This window comes from Panthera leo, chromosome E1 (assembly GCF_018350215.1).
Source record: "Panthera leo isolate Ple1 chromosome E1, P.leo_Ple1_pat1.1, whole genome shotgun sequence".
NCBI lineage: Eukaryota > Metazoa > Chordata > Mammalia > Carnivora > Felidae > Panthera > Panthera leo.
This window is the reverse complement of record NC_056692.1, coordinates 40,034,654-40,060,736: the sequence shown is the minus strand read 5'-3', so window position 1 is coordinate 40,060,736 and position 26,083 is coordinate 40,034,654. Positions and strand designations below refer to the sequence as shown.

Genomic DNA, 26,083 nt, shown 5'->3' with positions numbered 1-26,083 from the left:
GTGGAAGCCCGAGCCAGCTGATTGGCTGGGCGTGTTCCGGGGATGTGACAGGCTTCTCGGCACAGCCTAGCGGGTCGCATCTGGGAGGACCCCCCAAGAACTTCTCTCTTTTTATAGACGGTAATGCTGAGGGGGCATCACTGTGGCTAACGTAGCCTTGCCATGCTGGCATTTCTCCAGCCAGGAGCCACCTGGAGTGATGTCTGGATGGATGTCAAAGGCCCACCTCATTAATGGGAGAACAGGTCACCAGGTTTCTGGGGCAGACGTCCTGCTCCCCGCCGCCTGGCCGAGCCCAACATGCAGGCTCCTGAGGGCCGCGGCTTCCAGGGCCAGATGGGAAAGTATAGCCTGCAGGCCCACACCTCCTTATGTGAATCACACCTGGCGGGACAAGAAACCAAAAACACCCTAAACAATGAGTTTCCAGTAAAATATGACAGACGTGATGAGGCGGGGGAGAGGAGGGATCTGACTGGGAGTTGGCACTGGCCTGTGGGTGGTGAAAGCCAAGGGGAATGGAAAATGCCAGGCCCGCCCCCTACTCAGGAGTATAAAGCACCCACCTCCTATTCCAACTTACCTGAGCACCTCTCTCTCCTCTCTGCCGCCTCGCTCGCTCGCTCGCTCACTCACCTCCCTCCTGGCATCATGACCACCTGCAGCCGCCAGTTCACCTCCTCCAGCTCCATGAAGGGCTCCTGCGGCATCGGGGGCGGCTCCAGCCGCATGTCCTCCGTGCTGGCCGGAGGGTCCTGCCGGGCCCCCAGCGCCTACGGGGGCCTGTCGGTCTCCTCCTCCCGCTACTCCTCCGGGGGGGCCTACGGCCTGGGGGGCGGCTACGGAGGCGGCTTCAGCAGCAGCAGCAGCTTTGGTGGGGCCCTGGGTAGCGCCTTCGGTGGAGGATATGGTGGTGGCCTTGGTGCTGGCCTTGGAGGTGGCCTTGGTGCTGGCTTCGGTGGTGGCTTCGGTGGTGGTGACGGGCTCCTGGTCGGCAGCGAGAAGGTGACCATGCAGAACCTCAACGACCGGCTGGCCTCCTACCTGGACAAGGTGCGCGCCCTGGAGGAGGCCAACGCCGACCTGGAGGTGAAGATCCGCGACTGGTACCAGAGGCAGAGGCCCGCTGAGACCAAGGACTACAGCCCCTACTTCAAGACCATCGAGGACCTGAGGAACAAGGTGTGTGGACCGGGCGGCAGGACTTGCCATTCTAGCTCCCTCGCTCTGGAGCGATAGATGCCTCAGGCCGCTGGCATCTTTAGATTACTAGACCGGGCAGACGCCAACCCCGCATCCCTTCTTCTGGCTCTGGACGCCCCCCGCGGAGCCGGTCAGTGTCTCCCCGCTTTGCTCACGCCCTTCGGGGCTCCAGACCGCAGACCGTGAGAGCCTGGGGATTCCTACCCTTACATTTTACAGGGGAAGGAGTCAGAGCTTTGAGGGGTGCTGTGGCCTGCGAATCAATGGCAGAGCTGAGGCCAGAACCCGTGTGCCCACTTGCTAATACACGAGGCAGCTACCTGTTCCCCAACACAGGGGAGGAGCGAGGCTGTAACGGGACGAGGCTAGACACCCAAACCACTCATTAGCTCATTAGTCTGGGCTGTGGCGGCTGCCGCCCGTGAGCCCTGGCACCGGCGCCCCTCCCCACCGGCAGGCGGGCACAAAAACCCCACAGAGGCAATCAGCGGAGCCCCGCCTTACGTGTCCTGCACAGGAGGGAGCCTGGGGGACTTGTATCACCTGGCTCGAGCCCCAAACCCCTGCTCCACCCTCACCCTGGGAGCCCTCCCCGCTTATCCTGCTTCCTCTCGCGCCTGGCTCTGATGCCTCACGTGGATTAGGTAAATTAGATGGTGAGGGAGAGGACTGCAGCCAATCCGGGGTTTAGTACTTCTTCTGCTTCTTCTTTTCTCAGCCCTTGTGCTAGTGGGGTCTCCTCTTTTGGGAAAGCCACACCTGAGGTCCCATGCTCTGCGGGCTTAAAAGGAAGGTGTGAAGATGGGCAGATTGGCCTGTATAGAAAAAGGAGAATTCAGACCAGGAAGGGAGACTTGGGGACCTTAGGTCACTCCTCCACTCTGTGGGTAGGGGAACTGAGACCCTGAGACTCATCAGTGGTAGAACCAGGACTCTAACTCAAGGGCTTTTGGTTCCAGGGCCAGGGCTCTTTCTATCCATTTTTTTCTGACCCGGAGTCAGCAAAGTCGTGGGTCGAAGCTGGGCCATCAGGGGTTACCCTTTAGGTTGCTGTGGCAAAGGTTTTTGGGAGGAGGGGAGACTCAGGTGAGAGCAGGAAAGCAAAGGCCTGATGTATGCAGGCTACAGTGAGGTCTGGCTAGTGACGTCCATTTGGCTGACGACCTGTGCCCTCTCTACCTGCAGATCCTCACGGCCACCGTGGACAATGCCAATGTTGTCCTGCAGATTGACAATGCCCGCCTTGCTGCTGATGACTTCCGCACCAAGTGAGTTCGCAGCAGTGACTCAGGATGTCCAATCTCCCCAGGGTGGGGAATTTTGGGGGCAGCGTCCCCTAAACAGGGCTGACCAGTTGCCAGGATGGCCACATGAAAACCCCTTGGGGTGCTTGTAAAAATACAACACTCCTGGGCCCCAACCTGGAGTTCTGATTCAGTTATTCTTAACAGGCTACCTGAGAGATTCTGATCCACGGCCAGGTTTGGGTGCCATTGCTTTAAGGGAGAGGGGCTCCCCACTCCTCCACCTGCCCCTGAAGTGTAGGAGGCAGTCACATTTGGAGGCCTGTGTGCTATTGGTTGTGAGGCCAGAAGCGTCTCCCCTCCCTGAATTCTGCAGCCTAATGAACTGCCTTATTCCCTGCCCCCAGGAGTGTTCAGATCTGAGTCCTCAATGGGTGCTGTGTCCAACCACGCCATTTTCAAAATTGACTCCCTAAACCACCCACAGGGTGCCAGCTATGGGAAGAAGCTGCAGGGGGCAGAGAACAAAGCCTTCAGTGTGGCCAGGATGGATGTCCCATTCTTCTTGTCTCGGATCATTCCAGGTACGAGACTGAGCTGAACCTGCGGATGACCGTGGAGGCTGACACCAACGGCCTGCGCAGGGTGCTGGACGAGTTGACCCTGGCCAGGGCCGACCTGGAGATGCAGATCGAGAGCCTGAAGGAGGAGCTGGCCTACCTGAAGAAGAACCACGAGGAGGTGAGAACCAGCTTAGAAGATGAAGCTGGGAGGGAAAGGATGGGATTGAGATGGGGTGGTGGTGGTGTGGGCAATGCTCAGGCCAGGATCACCTGAGAGGAGGGAACCCCAACTGGTTGCCATGTCGCCATGGCTCCTGACTATGGACCGTTCTTTGCTTGTGCAGGAAATGAACGCCCTGAGAGGCCAGGTGGGCGGAGACGTCAACGTGGAGATGGACGCCGCCCCCGGCGTGGACCTGAGCCGCATCCTGAACGAGATGCGCGACCAGTACGAGAAGATGGCGGAGAAGAACCGCAAGGACGCCGAGGACTGGTTCTTCAGCAAGGTGGGTGTCATCCCGGGGGCGGGGGGGTGGGGGGTGGGGAAGGGACCCAGGAGACCCGCCTTCCAGGAACTTCTGGTGTGAATGACTTTTTTTTCTTTTCTGCAGACAGAGGAGCTGAACCGCGAGGTGGCCACCAACAGCGAGCTGGTGCAGAGCGGCAAGAGCGAGATCTCCGAGCTCCGGCGCACCGTGCAGAACCTGGAGATCGAGCTGCAGTCCCAGCTCAGCATGGTAGGGGAGCTGACAGGCTTGGATCTGATCCAGGACTGGGAGGGAGGGAGTGACTACCCTCACTGATCCTTGATCTTTCCCTCCGTCACAGAAAGCATCCCTGGAGAACAGCCTGGAGGAGACCAAAGGCCGCTACTGCATGCAGCTGGCCCAGATCCAGGACCTGATCGGCAACGTGGAGGAGCAGCTGGCCCAGCTGCGCTGCGAGATGGAGCAGCAGAACCAGGAGTACAAGATCCTGCTGGACGTGAAGACGCGGCTGGAGCAGGAGATCGCCACCTACCGCCGCCTGCTGGAGGGCGAGGATGCCCAGTGAGTGCACTGCCCTCCTTCCCAGTCCTGCCCCCACTATTCACCTGCTGTATCCCATGTGTCTAATGATCTTGCCCTTTTCTGTCTTCATAGCCTCTCTTCTTCCCAGTTCTCCTCTGGCTCTCAGTCGTCCAGAGACGGTAAGACTTTCCTTCTCATCAAGCCTGGACTCGTGACCACTTCCTGTCTCCCAGCAGGTCTAGAGAATTGGCTTTTTGAGGGGTTGAGTTAGAGTTTTCTCACCCAAGATCCCTTATAAAGCTACTTGGGTAGAAGAAGCCATTTTATAAACCTTCCTTAGGGCTAGGAGCTAGTGGCCTCCACTTTTTACTTCTGTCACTGGTGTCTGTGGCAGACTCCAATGTTCTGATGGTCAGCACCACGGACAGGACACCACATGGGTCTTCCCTTCAAGACCAGTCCACTTGGGTTGATCTGGACTGAACCAAGCTGCTCTGAGTTCTTAGGAGCCTCCAGTTCGAGGACACAGACTCTGTCCTACCTTTGGGAGCTCTAGGCTGAAAAAACTGTGTAGATGGGATCAGTGCTGGGATAAGAGCAGTGAGTGAAGACATAATCAGGGGAGAGGGCAACAGGGAGACAGTCTGCTTAAGTCTTCCCAACTCCCTGGTCTCCCCACTCCTGATTTCTCCATTGCCTGTCCTCTGCTGGTAACACCTTCTCTCCCCTCTTCCCCAGTGACCTCCTCCAGTCGCCAGATCCGCACCAAGGTCATGGATGTGCACGATGGCAAGGTGGTGTCCACCCACGAGCAGGTTCTTCGCACCAAGAACTAAGGCTGCTCAGCATTGCTCAGGCCTAGGAGCAACCCCCCCCCCCCCGCTGCTCCCCCGCCGTGTGGATACAGACCACACTAGGGAATCCCCTTTCTTGCCCCCCAAGAACTTCACACTTGAGTCCTGCCTCACCCTTGCCCTCTCCTGGCATTCAATAAAGCTTCATTATCTGAGTTGCACAGCTCCCGCCTCTACCTGGTCATTGTCAGGAGTGGAGGTGGGGAGAAAGCGGGGGAAGCCTCTCTTTGAAGCCTGTCGTTAACACCTGGCTGTGGCCTCTGGGACTGGGAAAAAGGGCTTGGGGGCGGACTGGGCTCAGGTCCTGGAATGGCTTTCACCATCTCAAAAGGTAGAGATGGATGTGTGTACTAGGTCGTTTGTGGTGTCTCCAAGGTCATGGAGGCACATTCATTCATTCACTCACTCACTTATTTGTTTACTCATTTATTTATTAGTTTGTTTATTCACCAATATCATCGAGTGCCTTTTGTGTGCCGGGCACTGCAGCAGGTTAAAGATTTTTTTTAACAGTTTTGTCATCAGGGATTTCTTTGAGAATATACTGAAAGCTATAGATATTCTTTCCTCCCCCAGCCCGATAAGCACACACACACTTGCACATAATTCATGAGGTTCCTGGGTCCCCTAAGGCTCATCAGTGGAGGTCCACAAACCCAGTAAGAACTCATGCTTTACTGAGACGTTGTCACCTTCCATCCCACCTGCTCTTGTCTCTAGAGCTGGGATAGAAACTGCCTACTTTCAGTTGACATAGGGCAGGTTGGTTACCATCTCCATGCCTCAGTTTTCACATCCATAAAGTGGGCACAGTGACGGTACCTACCTCATGGGCTTTTTGTGAGGATTTTCTGGAAGAATGCATGTAAGGCCACCAGCACAGGACCTGGCACAGTGCAGGCTCAGGCACAGCTGTGAATAATACTGGGGGAGCTACCTCTCGTGCGTGGTGATTTGCCATCCATGATGAGGGCATTTTTAGAGGCTTTGGGAACAGACAGACTGGATTCTAACCCTGACTCTGTTCTGTATTATCTCTGTGATCTCGGAGAGTCTGTTTCCCCACTTACATAGTAAGCGTGGGGAACTCTGTTTCTTGCAGTTAATATGAGAATCCAGCAAGTAAATGCACAGTAAGAACCTGGGCTGTAGGTTGCAGGAGACTTCTCTGGTGGAAGTGTCTTTTTTTCTTTTCTGTAGGGAGCTGGAAAAGGAGGAGGAAGGGGAAGATCATCTGAGTGCTAGTGAAAATTCCAGAGGTGGGTAGGGCTCATTGCCCGGAGCTAGGAAAGAGTTGACTAGTCACTGTATCAGTTTCAAGAGCTCATTCATTTGGCTGTGTGAATGAAACTTCTCGGGGGGTGCCGAGGATGGGACGTGGGTTAAAGAAAGACTTAGTCCTTGAGAGCAAGGGACCCAAAAGCCTAGGTTTTGGAATTAGACACCCTGAGTTGGAGTCCCAGCTCCCACACTGACTAGCATGGAAGAGTTTGGACAAGATCCTCTTTTACAAAATGGGGAATGAAAACCCTTACCACATAAGGCCAATGGTAGATAGAATGATCTCATGCAGGCAATGAGTTTAGCTTTGTGGTTGGCACATAGTCAGTGCTCTATAAATGGCACAGTAAAAGGGTGAGTTGTTAGGAATTGGAATGAAGTGATGTTGATTTCTCCTCACCTCATCTTCACCCCAGGGAAGAGACGCCTGCTTTGTGCTCCTGAAACTCTGGGATGTCTTTTTACCTGAGTTTTGTCATTAGGAAGAGTTTACCTGGGGTGATCTCTGGGGGAGGGTGTGTCATTTTGGGGATGAATGCTTAGTTTTGGAGGTACGTGAGGATAGGCCACTCAGGGAGGAGGGTGTTTGGAAAAGTTTCCTTGGATCCTGGGAAGGGGTAGTTTGGTGGTCCTAAGAATGATAGTGCCCTGGTGCAGAGGGCCACACGTTACCCCCGAGGATGGTGGACTCTAGGGTCTAGTGTTCCCAGCTGGGCGATGAGCTCACATGTGGCAGAAACCCGGGGAAAAGTTCACATTTGGGAGGCCACACGGACCTGGACGAAGAGCAAAACCTTTCAGCGGTTGCCAACGAAGACTGAAGCCTAGAATGTTCCAGATTGCGTAAGAATCCCCAGACATCACTCTGTCTTGGAGGTGGTGGCAGACTAAAGCTTCTCCACCCCCAAAAGAGATTTGCCTTAGAGGAATATAGAATGTGAGATTTCTTAGACTTGAAGGTGGTGGGGTGAGCTTCCTCCTCTTGACTGGTTGCCATTGACGTTTGGAGGGAATATAGGGGGTGTGGGCTTGCTTGACAGTAAAGATGGCGGCTGGAGGCCACCTGGCTGACAGCAGGGTCAGAAGTGGGAAGCGAGGAGCTCAAACATGGGCCTCGAGGGACTTCCACCCTATCTGGGCCCCAGAGAAAAAGAGCAGGTGGAGCTGCCGTACCAGAGTCCCTCATGGAGGCCACCCCTCCTTGGGGTCCCCTGCCATCATACCCCACTGGGAAGAGCAGAGTCAACACTTTGGGCCCTGCTGCTGACCAGTGCTCTTGCCCACAAGGCCTGGCACCACAAGAACACACCCGAAGACCTGGGTCAGCCACTCTGACAATGGCGAGACTGCCTCCCCTCCCACCACCCCAGATCGGAATGACAGGAAACCGAGAAAGTGACTCCACAGCACAGTCTAGTGGAGGTAGGAGGAATGGCCTCTTAGCGGCCCGGGGCAGGTCACGTGACCCTCTGGCTCCACTCCCGCAATTTGGGAAGAGCGATCCTCTCTCCCCGCCCTCGCGCAGCGCAGAAGGGCAGTGCTGGGAGAGTCAGGGAGACGGCTCTTCCAACCTCCTCAACTTAGGGCCACAGCGGCCCGCTCTAGGTCACACAGACTGAAAGTGGACCGGGTGCTCAGGCCTCTGGTCCCTGACCAGGTTTGCGCTCCATTCCTGTGTGTTCTCTCTCAGGCAGGGGATGGAGCTGAGAGCCCCAGGGGACGAGCATGAATTTTTTTCCCAACTCACTCTGAGGTTTCCGTCTTATGGGATAGGCCCACCTTGAAATTCTGGGTCCTCGTTAGTTTGTGGGAGAAACTTGACTTTTTATTGTGAGAGGAACTTAACTGTGCCCTGGGAACTCTACAGGCCCAAGTGGCACATCTCCCTATGGTTATCGGATCTGGTGAAAGGCCCCTCCCCAAGGCCACAGATGACCTGGTTTAGGCAACGTAGCCAACTAGTCCTATAGGCTAGCGTCAGAGGGGGCAGCCCCAAGGAAGCCTGAGGCCCCGGAGGCTGGACGTCCTGATGTCCCGGCCTGGCCCACCTCACTGAGCTTAGATGTTGCCACAGAGGGGACAAGAGGACTCTAGGGACTCCAGGGCAATGGCCTGGCTTCAGGCAGATAGGACAAACACGAGCAGCTCCTCCTTTGTCCTTTGCTGGGCCAGCACATTCCTGCCGGGGCCTTCCTGTGACGCACTATTAGCTGTAGGGCCAGACCGGGGAAAGGAAGCCTTTTCCTTTGAGGTACTCTGATGAACTTTGGGGGCATTTTGGCATGGGAGAAAGGGGCAAAAGACACAGAGAGATAGAAACAAATGCATACAGACAGAGTCAGAGAGAGAGAGAGAGAGACAAGATAATGACGGCCTTGGGCTGGGATTAAGCAGTGAGGATCCTCCCTCCCTCCCTCCCTCCCTCCCCCCTTCCTTCCCTCCTTCCTTCCCTCCCTCATACATAGTTGTTGAAATTTACATGTGGAGGAACTTGGGGGTGAATTGAGACGGACGGAAACAAGGAGAGAAACAAAGAGAGAGACAAAGTGGGGGAAAGCAGAGAGAGACCCAGAAGGCATGTGAGGCTGGGAGAGGGAGCCCTGAGCCCGTGTCCATCTTAGCTCCCACTCACGGCAGGACAAACCGTGTTCCGCCTTCTGTTTGTTTAGCTCTGTGACTGTGGCCAAGACACTCAGCCTCTCTGAGCCTCAATTTAGACACCTGTAAAATGATTTAAAAGTTAGTATCTACCTCATTCAACCGTTGTGAGGATTAATTGTGAAGATTACCATAGGGCAGGCAAAGTAATGGGGGTCTTGCCTGGAGCCGTGGAAGTTCCTGATGGAAGAAATCATGATCCTCCAACCTTTGTGTCCTCTCCTTCCCCGTCCCACTGAGCATAGGTCCTCGGTCTTACTAGGGGCTCAGCAGACCAGAGGGGTAGACTGATAATAAGAGAGAGGACTGAGAACCCAAGTTGTCCACCAGGTTCCGGGGGAAGGTAGGGGGCAGGCACAATGCCACTGACAGGAAAATGTCCCATTAGGTGCTGGTCCTACACCAGCAGCTTTACATTAGCTCTTTTAAACCTTGCACTCTGGCCGCACTGGCCTTCTGCCTTTGCAGTCACGTTGCTTCTTCCCACCTCAGGACATTTGCACATGCTATCTATATCTTCCCGAGGACACTTCTACTCACCTTCACTGAAGTGTCTTTTTCTCAGAGAGACCCTCCCCGATCTCCCAGATGGGGTCACACCTTTGTCATGTGCTCCCCATTTTCCTACCAATAGTACTCACCCCAGTTTTGAATTATATACCTTTATTCTTTTTAAAAAATTTTTCTTTGAATATTTATTTTTGAGAGAGAGAGAGAGAGACAGACAGACAGAGTGAGAGCAAGGGAGGGGCAAAGAAAGAGGGAGACACAGAATCCAAAGCAGGCTCCAGGCTCTGAGCTGTCAGCACAGAGCCCAACACGGGGCTCGAATCCACGAACCGTGAGATCATGACCTGAACCAAAGTCAGGTGCTTAACCAACTGAGCCATGAGGTGCCCCTATATACCTTTATTCTTGAGGGTCTGTTTTATCCCATAACTGTCCAAGAAGGTAGGTAGGGCTTATGTCTGGCTTGCTCACCACTTTATCCCCAGCACTCAAGACAATGCCTGGAACACAGTAAGTATTCAAGAAACGATGAATCCAAACTTACAGTGAGGAAGTTGAGATTCAGCGAGGGGAAGCGACTCTTCCCAAATTGAGTGGGAGAACTTGGCTTCAGACTCAGACCTGTCCGGGCTCCAAAAGCTAGTGCCCTGAACCTCTTTGCCAGGTATGCCCTCGCACCCTTGCCCATGACCCCTGGTGTCATGGGGTCTGGTTAAGTGGGGGTGATGGCAGGCACTTAACGTGTGAGGAAAGAATTAGAACAGGTGCAGGCGCCTGGCGCTGAGCCAGTGGGAAGTCCCTGCCTAGATAGGTAATGGAGGGGCGGGCCCATGCGCCACGCCCAAGCAGCCACGCAGGATGACTAAGGGCCTTCCCGGGGCCCCACCTGGGGCTCAATGACACAGCAAGTCTGGGGTGTGAGCGGCTGGTGGCAGGCAAGCAGAAGGGCTCTTGTGGCCAGTGGAAGCCTGTCCTTGTCCCCTCATCCCCCCAGTCCCCTTAACACCTGCCCTGTGGGGACACCTCACAGGTGGGATCTGGTTCCCTGTCTGTCCCTCTGCCTGCCTGAATCCCAGCAGCCCCTTCCCTCCCCCTCCCCCTCTGCAGGCAGGGCTTGCACCGCGCGGGCTGGAACCAAGGGTGCAGGTGGCAGTCTTGCGTGTGGGGCGGCAGAGGCAGCGCCGCTCCTCCTCGGGTCCCTGGTCTGTGCGTGCGCCATTTCTCACTCACCTTCTGGAGGTTTCCTGCAGGAGGTGGTCGAGGTGGGACTCAGAGGGCAGCCCCTGGGCCCTGAGAGGGTGGGAGAATGAGCCATGTCACATGGCCCAGAAGAAATCGCTCACTAAGGCCAGGGATCTGTCAGCCTCCCCCGTCCCTGAACCGATCTCGCTCAGCCTGGGTCCTTGTGCCAGACAGAGAACTTGGGGGAGGGAAGGGACGGCACCCAGGGGCTTCTGGAGGAGGGCCTCATTTCCGGTCCGTAGGGTGGTCCAGTACAGCAAGCTGCTCTTGGCATTGGAAGTAGAGCCGGATGCGGAGAGGACAGGTAGGGGTGGGGGGGCAGGGCTGCACATGGGGAGTAGCTGGACATTCATCCAGGGACCCCTCCAGACAGGCCTGACGCATGCACTGTCTTTATGGCCCCGACAACTGTGTATGGAAGGGCTTCTCATGAAGAAACAGGCCAAGGCCCCAGGGTAGGGAGAGTGCGGCTGGGAGGCAGCCCCTTCTCTCTCCACACCACTGCTTCCCTGAGCCCCGATGAGGAGTGCCAGATGGAGAGAGCAGAGAGAGAGCAAGGGCTCAGGAGAGGGTGGCAGGCACTGGAGATGTGCAGGGGCGGCCCAGATGTGGGAGAAAGGCCTGGACCTCTTAGCACCCAGGGAAGGGAGAGGAGCTGGCAGTGACCAGGGTTCCTTCAGTGCAGGCAGAAAATTGGCCAGAGAAGTCCAAAATTCAGGGGACAGCCAGAGGTGACAGTCCACCTGGAACACATGGCCTGTTAAGTCCTTGCCTTGCTGGTCCCCTGGGAGTTGGGCGTCCCCACGGGCGACCTGGCCTTCCTGTGTAGCCACAATGGAAGTCTGAGGATTACAGCCTACAGCTCTGAGCTGAGGGAGGGTTAGGGCCAGCCCGGAGCTGGGGGAGTTGAGGAGGTGGCTGGGGCAGGGCTTGGAGGGCTCGGGAACAGGGCTGGGTAAGGGCCGTCTGTCACTAGAGCCATCTGGGCAGAGGTGCCCCCGCTGGGACCTTCTGGTCAGGCAGGCAGGTCTCAATTGCCTCGACACAGTCAGGCATGGACGTTCAGGAGCCCCCAGCACGAATGCATTTGCAGAGGATGCACGCTCAGGGCCCCAGAGGTGCTGCTCAGCTAGCTCTTGCCTCCCCTGTTCACCCCGGCTGCCCCGACCCCTCCTCCATCCAGCTTGGGCACCGAGACCTGGGCTTTGCATCCCAGAGTGGCAGCAGCTCATGGGGATCAGGGGAGGAGGTAAAAAGGAAGGGGCCTTCCCAGGGTTCCAATCACATGGCAGGTGCTGGGGTCACCAGCAGAGCTTGGCGGGAACCTGGGAAAGGTTTACAAACAACACTCTTGCCACCGAGTTTCCTGTGTGTTAGGCATTCACGAAATGCCTTCAATATTTTATGTATCACCTGTTTAATGTTTTATTTAATATTTAATATTGATATTTCGTACTGCCCATTTAAATAGTTAATGCATTTTGGTACATCTGTTCACCTTTCATGTCTTTTTAAAAATTTTATTTATTAAAATTTTTTTTAATGTTTATTTATTTTTGATGGGGAGAGAGAGAGAGACAGAGCACGAGTGGGGGAGGGGCAGAGAGAGAGGGAGACACAGAATCTGAAGCAGGCTCCAGGCTCTGAGCTGCCAGCACAGAGCCCGATGTGGGGCTCGAACTCACAGACCGCGAGATCATGACCTGAGCCGAAGTCGGACGTTTAACTGACTGAGCCACCTAGGTGCCCCTAAATTTTATTTATTTAAAAATTTTTTAACATTTATTTATTTTTGAAATAGAGAGAGAGAGACAGAGCTCTAGCGGGGGAGAGGCAGAGAGAGAGGGAGACACAGAATCTGAAGCAGGCTCCAGGTTGCGAGCTGTCAGCACAGAGCCCAATATGGGGCTCGAACCCATGAACTGTGAAATCATGACCTGAGCCAAAGTTGGAGGCTGAAGCGACTGAGTCACCCAGGTGTCCCTTATTTTTTAATTTTAGAGAGAGAAAGAGAGAGAGAGAGAGTGAGCAAGGGAGAGAGGCAGAGGGAGAGAGAGAGAGAGAGAGAGAGAGAATCCCAAGCAGGCTCCGTGTTCAGTGTGGAGCCTGACTTGGGGCTCGAACCCACAACCCTGGGATCATGACCTGAGCTGAAATCAAGAGATGGGCACTCAACCAACCCATTTCAACAAATGCATGTTTATGAAGGAAATCCTATGTTACTCTATTACTAGCAAAAAATGAAAACCAGAATCACTTGCCAGAAATGGAAGGAAATAAATACTTAACTTAACTAGACACTGTTGCTTCCTGAAGGTTCTGAGCCCAAGGCCAGCTTTGGTCTGTGAAACAGCGATTGGTAGTTACAGACGGGTGTTGAAGGGGCTGTAGAATCCAAATGAGATTTTCTCCTTGACTGATCAGAAAATTGAAAAATGGAAAAAGGGAATGTTTTCTTACCATGTGACTCTATTATTTAGCAGAGTCTCTGTGCATTGCCTAAAAGCATCTCAAGAAACACTGGTCCTTTGTGAAGCCTAAGCATCCTTTAGCTACAGCACAGAGGTCATTGCCTTTTCCAGAAGCTGTTGCTGACCACCCCGGCCTCTCTCTTTTCACCTTTGTTTCTCTTTCAGCTCTTAGCACCTCCTAACTGGAATGACCGGTCGTCGTTCCTTTATTCCATATGTGTTGGGATCCTACTTGGACGAGACACGGTGCTGGGCACCAGGACAAGTACAAGATGCATAAGCACGGGAAACTGCAGTGGAGCAAAGTGCAAAGCCAGAGGGAGAGAACGCAGGAGGGCTTCCCGGAGGAGGGGGCACACAGATGGTTCGCTAGAGATGAGTAGGAGTCTCTGGGTAGAAAAGACAGAGGGATATTTGGACTGGAGCAAACTGGAAGCCCTGAGCATCATCTGAGGTTTGAAGGGTGTTTGGGAGCGTTGCGTGATTTGGTTAGGGGGTCTGGGGAACGGCAGCAGGTCAGGCTGGAATGGAAAGATTAGCCTGGGCCTTGAGTGTCAAGAGTGTGGACCTTCTCTTGGGGGTGAAGGGAAGTCAGTGGAGAACTGTGGTCACACCCAGGTTGGGAAAGACCACTTTCCCCAGGGGAGGAGTCCGGACTGAGCGAGGCAGGGAGAGCCGCTGCGAGCTGATGGTAAAGATCCGGGAGGGGGCAGAGTCCAGAGGGCCTCTGGGACTGAAGGATCAGAGGTGGTGAAACGGTTTCTGGAGCCCTTCTCATGCGTCTCTTCCTAGGAGATGGGCACACCATTAACATCATCCTTTCACAGAGGAGAGAACGGAGGCACCGAGTAATTACATAACGTGGCAGAGCGGGCAGCGGGGGTTGCCTCGGGTAGTCTGGCACCAGAGTCCACTGCCTTTCTTACCGCTGTCTCCTGGCCCTGCTCACCAGAACACGCTTCTGACCTTCTGCCAGGAGCGGGGGGCTTGCACATTCCAGGAGGGCTGGGAAATCGCACATCTCTGTATCCCTCAGGGCTCAGTACGGACTAGGCAGTCAACCAAGGTCAATTCCATACCCGCTGCTGGGCCCTGCTGAAGGATCAGGACAGTGGAGCCCCTTGCCTTCCTGCTCCAAGGTCAGCCAGCCTCAGTACCACTGTCTTTATTCAGTCTTTCTCCCCGCGTCCTTTGTGTGAACACCGCTTGCTATTTCCGAGCGCTGGTGGGCATGTGGCTGTGTTGTGGTCTTTCTGCCATGTCATTTGCTTCCTTCGTCAGACTGGGGTTTCTGAGAGCAAGGACTGGGTTCCCCATCAGTCTGGGGCTCCGTGAGGACAGGGGCTGGGCTTCCCACGATCACTGGCAGCTCTCTGTGGGCTGGGGCTGTGCCTCCTCCATCCTCGGGGATGACCCCGTGGTCCCCCAGTCCTAGCCCACCCACAGTGGGCACAAGGTGGGAGCAGGGAGGGGTGCACACAGTGATAACCATCAGTGGGGGAGAAGACTCTACTCCTAGGAGCTCCTATCCCAAAGGGGCTAAGTCTCAGACCTGCTGCCGGGCCGGCTGGAGACCAAACTCCAGGATCTAGGTCACCCCCTTGGCGGCAGAGCTGATTTATGGTCCCCCTGACAGCCTAATATCACCAAATTACCCCACACAATGGAGAGAGGCTGGGCTGCCTCCGGGGAGTCACAGAAGGACGCTGAGCCTGGGCGGCACTGCCGCCTCCCGATCGCAGACCTCCTTCAGGTCTGTGGGGGGAGGCTGGTGCTGACAGAGGGCACACCCAGGCATGCCATCTTCAGCTGGGGGTATAAGTAAGAAGCCTTGGGGACAGCCCTGTACCCTGCACTCGGGAACTAGCAGCACTCTGACGACTGCCTCCTATCCCACGAGCTGCAGCAGGGCCAGCCATGAGTTGCAGACAATTCTCCTCCTCTTACAGGAGCCAAGGCAGCTCCAGGGGTGGCGGGGGCAGCATGATGTCCTCTTTCGGTCGCATCAGCTCCTCAGGGGCCGCTGGAGGAGGGGGCCGATTCAGCTCTTCCAGTAGCTACGGAGTGGGGCGCTCCGGGGCCTGTGGGAGGGGAGGTGGTGGCAGTTTTGGCTCCAGCTACGGTGGAGGATCTGGGGGTGGTTTTAGTGCTGGTAGCTTCGGTGGAGGTTCCAGGCGCTTCGGTGGTGTGTCTGGAGGGGGCTTTGGGGGTGGATCTGGAGGAGGCTTTGGAGGCTTTGGGGGCTTTGGGGGTGGATCTGGAGGAGGCTTTGGTTTTGGTGGCGGTTCTGCAGGAGGCTTTGGGGGATCTGGGGGCTTTGGCGGTGACTTTGATGGTGGTGCTGGTGGTATTCTGGGCGCTGATGAGAAGACCACCATGCAGAACCTCAATTTCCGGCTGGCCTCCTACTTGGATAAGGTGCAGGCACTAGAGGAAGACAACAATAAACTGGAGGGTAAGATCCGGGAGTGGTATAACAAGCAGGGGCCCATGGTCTTCCAAAAGGATTACTCCCCCTACTATGACACCATCGAAGACCTCAAGAACCAGGTAGGTGGGGAAACTCTGATCTTTCTCTCTTGCTGTCTCTGTCTCTGTCTCTCTCTCTTTCTCACACACACACACACACACACACACACACACACACACACACACACTCACATGCTTCATCAACTTTCAGAGTCTGGGAAGAAGAGAGGACAGGCTTAGATTAGCATGGGGGAGCCTGGGACTGGTTGTGGGGGGTCTCCTCTTGGCCTGACCCTAAGTTGGGAATGGAGAGGCAGTGTGGAGGGAGCACAGTGATGGAGGCATTGCCCTGGGAGCCAGTGATGCAGTCCTGGGTCTGCCATCAATTCACTATGCCCTCTCTGGGAAACCTGATGCCCTCTCTGGATCTGTTCTCCTACACATTTAATGCATGGGATGGGCAGACCAGCTCTTGTCCCTGTTGGTTCGAAACTTCTGTAATGATATGAAAAAAAAATCCTGTTTGGAGCATATCGTGTGGCTCAAGAGAGGAGGTAATCTGTGCGTGTCTCTCCTCTCACTCTTTAAGAATTTCGAACTTTCTAGTTTGGGAAACTTAGAAGTTGTATCTCTTCTTTCCTACTTGGGCTCCTAGAGGGGCCTGTCTTGGTCTTTCCAGCTGGACACAGACACACATGCTGGTTGTTTAAGGGGATGAAGAGGATCTAGAACTCCGGGGATGGAAGTAATCTACTTTTCCATACCCCCTACCTGCCCTTATCTACTCATCCTCCTACCACCCATTCATCTATATACCCACTCATCCATCCAGCCATGTTTCTATCTATCCACTTATTCATCCACTCAATCTAGTGAATGACCACACTCAGTGTTGCCTCCGGCAGACAAAGTGATGTACCAGACTTGGTCTCTGTCATTGAGGAGCTCTCAGTTTAGCTAATTTGCTAAATGAATGAATGAATGAATGAATGAATGAATGACTGTCACACTGAAAATCCTTGCTGAAGTCTGTGAGGGGTATGTGCCAGGTACCAGCTGTTGGAAGCTTCTCCTACGTTTTAAGCATCTTCCCGGATGGGGCCATCATCTCTTATGGCTTTGCCTGGCCTCTTGCCTTCCCAGCAGTGGGTCATAGCAGAGGAGCATGGGTTCCATGCCGTCTCCTCTGTTTTTAGATTCTGGACACCACAGTGGGCAACCATAAGACTCTCCTGGATCTTGACAACATTCGCATGACATTGGATGACTTCAGGATGAAGTGAGTCCGGCTGCCACTCCCTCTGCTGTCAACAATCTTTCTCCACCCCCTAGTGCTCTAAATGTCCCAGTAGGGACTTGTGCCCTCTTGCTCATTCCTACCCATGGCTGGTCTGCAGGTATGAGATGGAAAACACCCTGCGACAAGGAGTGGAGGCTGACATCAATGGCTTGCGGAAGGTGCTGGATGATCTGACCATGCAAAAGTCTGACCTGGAAATGCAGTATGAGTCTCTGCAGGAGGAACTGATTTTCCTCAAGAAGAATCATGAGGATGTATGATACTGGCTACTTATGGCTTATTGAGGAGTGGGAGGAATGGAAGTGCAGAGACAATGGGGGGACAGCTATGGGGCATTGCCTGGGAGACACCCTCTTCGTGACTTTTGAGGACACTCTCCCAGTGCCTCCTTAGCAGTTCCTATGGTGGTGGTTGGGCTTTGCCTTCCCAACTGTGCCCCTTTTTTGTACCTCTGGGAAAGCAGGGAGGGCTAAAATGTGGTGGAGAGGATCCTACCCCTTGACCTCATAGACCCATCATCCCTGGCAGGAGATGAGTCAGCTGACTGGGCAGAACTCTGGGGATGTCAACGTGGAGATGAATGCTGCTCCTGGCAAAGATCTCACCAAGATCCTCAATGACATGCGCGAGCAGTATGAGAGGATCAGTGCTAAGAACCGTAGGGACATTGAAGAGCAATATGAGACTCAGGTGAGCAGAGCGGGCTGCCCATTCAACCTTCTCTCCTTCTTCCATGCATCCCTCCATTCCTCCACCCTATCCCTCTCTCCTCCCACCCCTCCATCTCTCGGTTCAGCTGTCTTCCATCCAGCTTCAGTCATTGCCCACAAACATGATTACTGAGTGGCTTGTCAGTGACAGCTTTATGTGAAGTCCTAATGTCTCAGACATGAGCCAATAAGATTGCTGCTCTCAAGAAGCTCACAATTTATTACATGTGTGAACAAAGGCAGGGCATGAACAACTCATGTAAGTCTACGTGCTATCAGACCCCCCAGTAGAGGTGCGTGGTGTGCCTCTTATACCACACTGAGCTCTCTGATGTCTTCCTTTCTCCTTGAGCCTCCAGAGCCTACCACACGACCCTGGCACATGAGGGCATGGTCTCTAGTGTGTGTGTGTGTGCTTGTGTGTATGTGTTTGGGGGTCGGTTTGAAATGAGGTTAGAAAGGTGGTTTGGGGACAAGTGTGAAGAATCTTAGAGCCTTGCTGAGAGGGAATGTTAAGTTGAGAGAATTGGATTACTCTGGCTGGCTAGCAGACCCAGGACTCAGGATAACTTGTCTTTGGTTTTGGCTCACTCTTGGTCCTGGAGGCAAAGGTCCGGGTGAGTGGGGCAGAACCTTCTCCATTGCAGCTTCTGGTCCAGCCTGGTTCTCACTGAGTTCTTGGGTTTTCAGATGAGCCAGATGGAGCAGGAAGTGACGAATAGTGGCCGGGAGATGGAGTCCAGCAACAAGGAGGTGACCCAGCTCCGGCACAGCATCCAGGAGATGGAGATTGAGCTGCAGTCTCAGCTCAGCAAGGTTGGCTGTTCTGCTCTAGACCCTCTGCCAACGTGAGGCACAGGAGGCTTGACATAATTCCCAGGAGTGGGAAGGGGAGGAGCTATGATGTAGCATCCCTCTTATAGCCTCCTCATGCCCCCTAGAAATCGGCCCTGGAGAAGTCCTTGGAAGACACCAAGAACCGCTACTGTGGCCAGCTGCAGCAGTTGCAGGAGCAGATCAGTAACCTGGAGGCTCAGCTCACTGAGATCCGGGGAGAGATTGAGTGCCAGAATCAGGAATACAGCGTTCTGCTCAACATCAAGACACGGCTGGAGCAGGAAATTGCGACTTACCGCAGCCTCCTTGAGGGTGGCCAGGAGGACTTGTAGGTGCCCCAGGATTCTGTGGAATCCCTAGGAATTTATAAGTCCCTGACATTGCATCTGTCTTTCTGGACACAGGCAGTTGGGAAAGTTCCTGTAAACTGGGTCTGATGGGTTGAGGACTTCTTCATTCGGTGGGGGAGCCTCAGGGCATCTGGGCTTTGGGAAAGGAGGTTGGTAACAATGAGAAAAGGGACTACTCCGTGTTCCAGGGAGAGGGAGGCTCTCCTTTCCAGCTGTGGTGCCAGCCTAGTCTGTCCTCTAGCTTGCAGAAGGAAAACTCAGGAAGATTCACATTTGGGTCTTGACTCTGTCCAGGTCCATCCTTGTATATGTAGTGGGGTCTCTCATTTTCTCTCTGTGTTATCTTTCATTCTCAGTGAATCTCATGAATCTGGACAAAGGTGCTCTGGAGGTGGCAGAGGAAGTGGATATCACGGTGGAAGTGGAGGCAGTCATGGAAGAGGATCCTGGGGAGGAAGTGGAGGTAGCCATGGAAGAGGAAGTGGAGGCAGCTATGGAGGAAGAGGTAGTTCCGGAGGAGGAAGTGGAGGTAGCCACGGAGGAGGAAGTGGTGGCAGCTGTGAAGAAGGAAGTGGATCTGGAGGAGGAAGTGGTGGCAGCTACGGAGGAGGAAGTGGATCTGGAGGAGGAAGTGGCGGCAGCTACGGAGGAGGAAGTGGATCTGGAGGAGGAAGTGGTGGCAGCTATGGAGGAGGAAGTGGAAGATCATCTCAGTCCCAGTCCTCTTCCTCAAAATCTGGTGAATGTGATGATACACAAGGTAAGGGACAACTCTAGCTCATGGGGTCAGGGAGGCACGGGTGTTAAGCTGTCATGGTACCACCCCTTTTTGAGTATCTTTGAGCTTCTCTAGGGTATACATACTCTGAACAGAGCTAGGTTTTAGGGAGGTCTCTAGTAAGGTGTTATAGACTTGCCCTTATTTCTTAATTATCATTAATTTTGACAAACCTTTGGGTGAGGCTAGGACCAAATCTACATGGCCTGAGTCTCCATAGCTTAGGAGTTTGGTTGGAAATTGTGCATTATCTTATATATTTCCCATCACACCCTATGAGGTGGTATCATTATTCCCATTTTAGAGATAAGGGAAATGAGGTTCAGAGAAGAGAAGTAGCTTATGCAAGGTCATACAATCAATAAATGAGGAACTCAGCTCTGTGGGTCTCCACAGCCAATACTTTCCATCATCATGAGGATGGGAAGACCTGGATTGGCAACATTTCAGGTAGAAAAGAGGTTCAGGTACTGTAGTCAGTGGTTGGCTCATACAAGTCAGTTATATGGTGCAACTATCTAAAGGGGCATACACTGAACAGAAAAGTCTAATGTAAGAGTCACACCGTGAAGTGGTCTCTAGGTCAGAGAAAGTTTCCCCTTGTGCATGTTGAATTTTATGAATTATATGAAATTGTAGTAAAAAGTCTGGGTAACATGACCGGGGATGTTTAGCTCAGAGAAACCTTGAGGTGCATGGAAGCCGTCCTTGTCTAGGGTGTCTGGTGTGGTTTTGTGCAACAAGAGGAACCACAGGGCCATGGATGTGCATGTATGGGCAGAGGCTGGGCCATCCTTACCTCAATATCCAAGAAATGTACTAATAAGGCTATTGAATGGAAGAGGGACCAGGCTCATGAAACTTCATCTTCAGAAATGGGAGAGTATCAGTCAGGGCTGCTGCAGGAGAGCTTTAGGAATTGGATGGGGGCCACTAGGACCCCAAGGTCCTTCCAGCTCTTTGAGCTCCAGTCTCCTCGCTCTCAGTTTGCCTATCTTTCTCTAAGTCTTGGTTTCTCTGTCTCGTGTTCTAAGTCCTCCCTTCTCACCCTTACCTCTCTTCCATCTCTCTACAGGCTATCAGATTCGATACTAGAGCTCCTGTAAATGTTTTTGGCTCCGCCTCAGCTGAGTGTCCCCCAGACGGGCAGCCCCCCGACAAAGCCTGCTTATTGCCTTCTGACATCAAGGATGGCTGGCAACGAGTCCCAGGGCTCATTTGGGACTGGGCTGAATGGGCATGTGTGCCTCTGGCTGCTCACTGGCTCCCTCCCCTAGGAGGGTTGGGGAGACCTCTCTTCCAACTGTCTGGTCTGGGGGTGATCCCACTTCCTGCCTGATCTCAATTTCCCAATAAAGCTTTCCTACTGCAAATCAAACTTGGACTTTGACCCATTTGTTCTTTGGGATTAAGAAGGGACTTTTGTTTGGGATTAAGAAGGGACCCATTTGTTCTTTGGGATTAAGAAAGGAGGTGAAGGGAGAATCAACTGAATCCACTTTGCAAAGTGTTGGTCAGGTTTTCTATCAGTTGACTTTTGCTTGTAACAAAGCAACCCACGATTTAGTGGCTTAAAATAATAATCATTTATTTAGCTCATGATTTTGCAGTTGGTAGTTTAGACTGGGCAGTTCTATTTTCCTTCAAGCATCTGTGGCCAGCTGCAATTTGGCTAGCTGCTCTGCCTCTGGGGCTTGGCTACATGCTGCCTGGGGGTGCTGGGGGTGAATGACACACATACTTCTCATCCTCCAGTTGGCTAGCTCAAGCAAGTGTCTCAGGAGAGTGAGTGGTAGTGTGCAAGGCCTCTTGGGGCTTGGGCTCAGAGTAGTCACTTTGGCTCTATCTTACTGCCCAAAACAATCCCAGCCTTGGCCAGATTCAAAAGCAGGGGAAATAGACTCTTCTCGATGGGAGGAGCTACAAAGTCACAGGGCAAGGACATGGATATAGGGAGTGCAATGACTGAGGCCAGTTTTTGCAAACAATCTGCCATAGCCTATTAGCAGGTCCTATGTCTGGTACAGAGAGAAATAAGGCAAACACAATGTGGTTTTTGCTTTGGAAGATTTCACAGATGGCAAAAAATATAGCCCAAATAAAAGAGCTCCAAGGCAAAGTAAGGGATATTGTATATCCCTTGACATATATCCCTGTCAACAATGTTGATAGCAGCCAACAATGTTCTCCAAAGATTCTGACAGGCCTGATATAGAATTACTTTTCCTGACAAGGGATGGACAGCCCCTCAGCCTGTGTTCCGGATATTATCACAGCTGATGTTAAGCTGTGATAAAGCTTGGAAGCTTAAAACAATAACATTGATTTGGGGGCTTGGTGGGGACAGCTCACCTCTGTTCCACTTGGTGTCATTGTGCCTCACAGGCTGGAGTCATTTGAAGTCTTACTCACCTGTCTGGCACCTGGGCTGGAAAGACTCAAATGTGGGGGCTGGCCCTGAAGGGGCTCCTCAGTAGCTTTGTATGGAGATTCTCAGTGTGACCCTTCCAGCAGGGTAGCTTCAGGGTAGCCAGAATTCTTACATGCTGGAAGAAGTTGTTTTGCTTTATTATCTAGACTTGGAAGTCATGCAGGGTTCCCCTCTGTTGTAGTGCTCGGGCCTGCTTAGATCCAAGGGAGGAAGCATAGACCTTGCAGGGGGCAGGATTCTAAGATGACCCCAGTTATTCAATCACACATGAACCTAGGTATTGCTGCAAAGGGATTTTGGAGAAATAATTAAGGTCTCTACTGTGTTGACCTTAAGATAGGGAGATTATCCAGTGGGCCTGACATAATCATATAAGCTCTTTAAAAGGAGAGAGTTTTCTCTGGATGATCATAGAAGAGGAAGTCAGAGATGTGAAGCGCAAGATTTTGATTTGCCATTGCTGGCTTGAAGATGAAAAGGGGCATATGGCAAGAAATGTGGGTGGCCTCTAGAAGCTGAGAGCCACCCAGAAAAAGGGGACCTCAGTCCTCCAGCTGCAAAGAACGGATTTTTTCCCAAAAACAAGAAAGAGTTTGGAAGCAGATTTTCCACCAGAGTCTCCAGATGAGGACTCAGACTGGCCAACATCTTGATTTCAGCCTTGTAACACCCTTCACAGAAAACACCTGCAGGGCTGTGAGCTAATAAATGGGTGCTGTTTTAAGCGTCTACATTTGCAGCAATTTTTAAAGCAGGAATAGAAAACAAGTACAGATCCCATATCAAGATGGAGGAGTGTCAATGTCACTTTGAAGATCAGCATGTGGAATGGGATATAGTGATCTTTGGAAAATACACTTTTAAAAAACACACTTTAAAAAAAAAACACTTTATTTATTTGTTTGGAGGTGGGGAGAGGGGCAGAGAGAGAGAAGGAGAGAGAAAATCCCAAGCAGGCTCCATGCTGTCTGCCCAGAGCCCGATGTGGGGCTCGATTTCACGAATCATGAGATCATGACTTGAGCCGAAATCAAGAGTTGGATGCTTAACCGACTGAGCCACCCAGGTGCCCTGGGAAAGCAAAATATGCCACAGATTGGCCAAATTATTGGGGGAGAGGTTGCATAAAGGTAAACTTAGGACAACAAGTGACACGGAAGCTCAGGAAAACCCAAGACCCTGGGGTTTATGAAGATGGAAGCTGGATAGTGTCTCTGGGTCCAAGATGGCTCTAGCAAGTTGCTGGAGCAGTGAGAATTTGTGATCATTTCGCTAGTGCTCCACCCTTACTGTGCCACTGGTTACTCTCTTCTCTGGTTCTCTTCCTGCTTCCAGCTGTCTTCCTCTCCTACCACTTTAATCTTCTCTCTACCTTTCTACCTCAAGATTGTCCATCTTGAGTCTGAGGCTTCCCAAGGGAGAAGCCAGAACCTTGCTTTCCCAACCTCCCTTGCAGCTAGGGCACGTGCATGTGACCCAGCTCTGCCAATCAGGTGCTCCCACACAAGACTTTGATTTGAACATGAAGGAATCTAATATGGCAGGAACAGAGCTGGGGCAGAGACACACAGGGGATGTTTTTTTTTTTTTAATTTTTTTTAACGTTTTTTATTTATTTTTGGGACAGAGAGAGACAGAGCATGAACGGGGGAGGGGCAGAGAGAGAGGGAGACACAGAATCGGAAACAGGCTCCAGGCTCCGAGCCATCAGCCCAGAGCCTGACGCGGGGCTCGAACTCACGGACCGCGAGATCGTGACCTGGCTGAAGTCGGACGCTTAACTGACTGCGCCACCCAGGCGCCCCAACACACAGGGGATGTTTACTGAGGCCACAGTAGTGGTGGCCCTGCAGGGATATGCAGTGCCCAACATGAACAGTTTGAGCTGCAATGTCTGTCCAGCAGCAACAGCCGTGGTGTCTTCCTGGCAAAATCCTTTAGAACGATTTGAGCATTGTTTCTGGTTGCATATACTCCAAGTCTGATTCTCTGCATGTCCTGGGAAAGACATACTTCTTTCTCTGTAGATGAAAGCAAACACATTCTGTTATTCTTTGCTCATTGGGATAAGGAAAGAAGAGTTTTCCACATCAGGGGCCAGAGACTATGGTGGTCTGTTCTAGTACATAGACCAAATGTGGGTCAATGATTGCTATTGGAATAGCCATGTGATAAATCGTAAAATAATCATTCCCTCACATCTGTTCGTATTCTACACAGGGAAAATGGCAAGTTAATTGGGAAGTGATCAGAGGCATCAACTCTGAATTTATCAAATCTTTCCTGAGGTGCTAATCTCTGTCATTCTCTTAGAAATGTCGTGTTATTGGCTCTTCTTTCCACACTAATCTTTACTCCATGGATCAGGGAGCCATTTATTGACTATATAGATTCCATTGCAGACACTAGGAAATAACCACAAGATGGGTCTAGGGTACTACTGAGCTCACGAGAAGCAGACTTAAATCAAAACTCCATTTGTGGGGCACCTGTGTGGCTCAGTTGGTTAAGCATCTGATCTTGATTTTGGCTCAGATAGTGATCTCACAGTTTGTGGGTTTGAGCCCCGCATCAGGCTCCATGCTGACAGTGCAGAGCCTGCTTGGGATTCTCTCTCTCCCTCTCTCTCTGCCCCTCCCCTGCTCGTGCACCACCCCCTCTCTCCTTTTCTCTCAAAATAAATAAATAAACCTAAAAAACCCCCTTAACTTGCTATCTGATCCTCTGTATTGGTCAGGTTCTCAGGTGCAACCAACAAAAGCAACTTTGCCTATTTTAACAAGTAAGGGATTTATAAGAGCTCTTGATACTTTGAAGAATCAGCAGGAGACAATTAGGAAACAAAATTGGGGCTGAGTTTCTAGTGTCTCCCAAAATGACACAGCAGAATGGGTCTGCCAAGGGCATTGCTGCCTCTGGCATGAGTAGGGAGTTTCCAAGTCAGGATGTGGCCTGCTGAATTAAGAAACAGCATCCACAGCTAGAGCTTCAGAACCAGGCTGTCTGTGCCACTGAGCCAGCAAACTGGATGTCCCAAGTGGAGCCCATTTCTTCATATACCTCCCTTCTAAATTAAGGATCACATGGTGCAGAACCTCATTTCAATGGCAAAGGAGGCTGGGAAATGTAGTTTTTGGATGTACCTGGGAAAGAATAGTGATCAAAATGACAGATATAACATAAACACGCATAAGCTTCCAGTCTTGAACCACAGTGTTGTGCTGCTAACCTCCAATTTTCAGGGATTAGAGTTAGTGTGGAGCCAGTGTCCAATAATCCATGAAAGTCTGGGTACTTTTCTCACCCCAGTACATAGCTACTCTTGTAAATGCCCACAGGTTCCTATGGGGAAGATTAGGAGGTAGACATACAGTATGTGCTTATAATTTATGGCAGAGTCCTTCCTCAAGCGTACCCAGACTTCCTTTTATTCAGAGTTCTCTGCATCTATGAGACAGTTCTGATTTAGGAATTCAATGAGTCTGTCATTCTCCATTATGGGGCTTACGACAGGCCTATTCTTGACCTAAAGGTTTCTTTTTGGAGTGTGGGGTAGGGAAGTGGGGCAGGTGTGGAAGACCGACTTGCTGATATCAGTCCCACATCCTTCTAGTAAGCATTCCTGTACTCTAAAGGCCGATAATCTTAGAACTATCTTTCCCAGACTCCCTTACAGCTATGGCTGTAGGAGAAATTTAGGTTTTTCCCAACACATACACTTCTGTGGGACATGAATCGAGTGGGGAGAGGTCTGGAGCGGAGAGTGTTTTTGCTGGTATAGACCTACCAGGTATGACATGGTCCCGGAGTCAACAGAACTATTTCTGGCTTACAGATTCCCAAGGTTTCTGATTGTGGCAACCAGGAGCTCCCTTTCAGTCTGGTTCTGTGGTGTTAATCTGGGAGCTATTCCCAGGGGCCCAATCCAGAGTCTGTTCCTCCAAGCTTCTTATGATTTTGTAAGCACCTAATGCTCTGTATTAAATTCCTTTTGGTTAAGAGAAAAGTGAGATTTGTTTCTGTTACTTAATACTGAATCCTGACTGAATCAAGACCTTGGTGGGCAGTGCATATATTTTGGTCCTAGAAACCCATGAACAACTGACCATAATCAGGGATCCAAATCTCTGGATCCCTAGAGATTTTATCATTCTACCTTCTGTTCTAGCCTG

General features: G+C 52.2%; 2 protein-coding genes across 2 annotated transcripts; both read left to right on the top strand.

Moving 5' to 3' along the window:
* The first annotated feature begins 590 nt into the window (after positions 1–590).
* Positions 591–4,888, top strand: KRT14 (keratin 14). Its single transcript, XM_042915072.1, has 8 exons — positions 591–1,182; positions 2,389–2,471; positions 3,032–3,188; positions 3,355–3,516; positions 3,622–3,747; positions 3,839–4,059; positions 4,153–4,199; positions 4,759–4,888. The coding sequence occupies exons 1-8, from the start codon at positions 652–654 to the stop codon at positions 4,854–4,856; spliced, it is 1,425 nt and encodes a 474-aa protein (XP_042771006.1). The 5' UTR covers positions 591–651; the 3' UTR covers positions 4,857–4,888.
* A 10,065-nt stretch (positions 4,889–14,953) lies between these two features.
* KRT9 (keratin 9) lies at positions 14,954–20,840 on the top strand. The gene is made up of 8 exons (XM_042915453.1): positions 14,954–15,586; positions 16,702–16,784; positions 16,903–17,059; positions 17,334–17,495; positions 18,206–18,331; positions 18,457–18,680; positions 19,059–19,462; positions 20,556–20,840. Exons 1-8 carry the CDS (start codon positions 14,954–14,956, stop codon positions 20,573–20,575), a joined length of 1,809 nt encoding a protein of 602 aa, XP_042771387.1. The 3' UTR covers positions 20,576–20,840.
* The last annotated feature ends 5,243 nt before the right edge of the window (positions 20,841–26,083 follow it).

Coding starts and splice junctions, on each gene's coding strand:
- KRT14 (XM_042915072.1), top strand. CDS start 652: ATGACCACCTGCAGCCGCCAGTTCACCTCCTCCAGCTCCATGAAGGGC. Junction 1,183..2,388: donor TCGAGGACCTGAGGAACAAG/GTGTGTGGACCG, acceptor CTCTACCTGCAG/ATCCTCACGGCCACCGTGGA. Junction 3,517..3,621: donor AGGACTGGTTCTTCAGCAAG/GTGGGTGTCATC, acceptor TCTTTTCTGCAG/ACAGAGGAGCTGAACCGCGA.
- KRT9 (XM_042915453.1), top strand. CDS start 14,954: ATGAGTTGCAGACAATTCTCCTCCTCTTACAGGAGCCAAGGCAGCTCC. Junction 17,496..18,205: donor AAGAGCAATATGAGACTCAG/GTGAGCAGAGCG, acceptor TTGGGTTTTCAG/ATGAGCCAGATGGAGCAGGA. Junction 19,463..20,555: donor TGAATGTGATGATACACAAG/GTAAGGGACAAC, acceptor ATCTCTCTACAG/GCTATCAGATTCGATACTAG.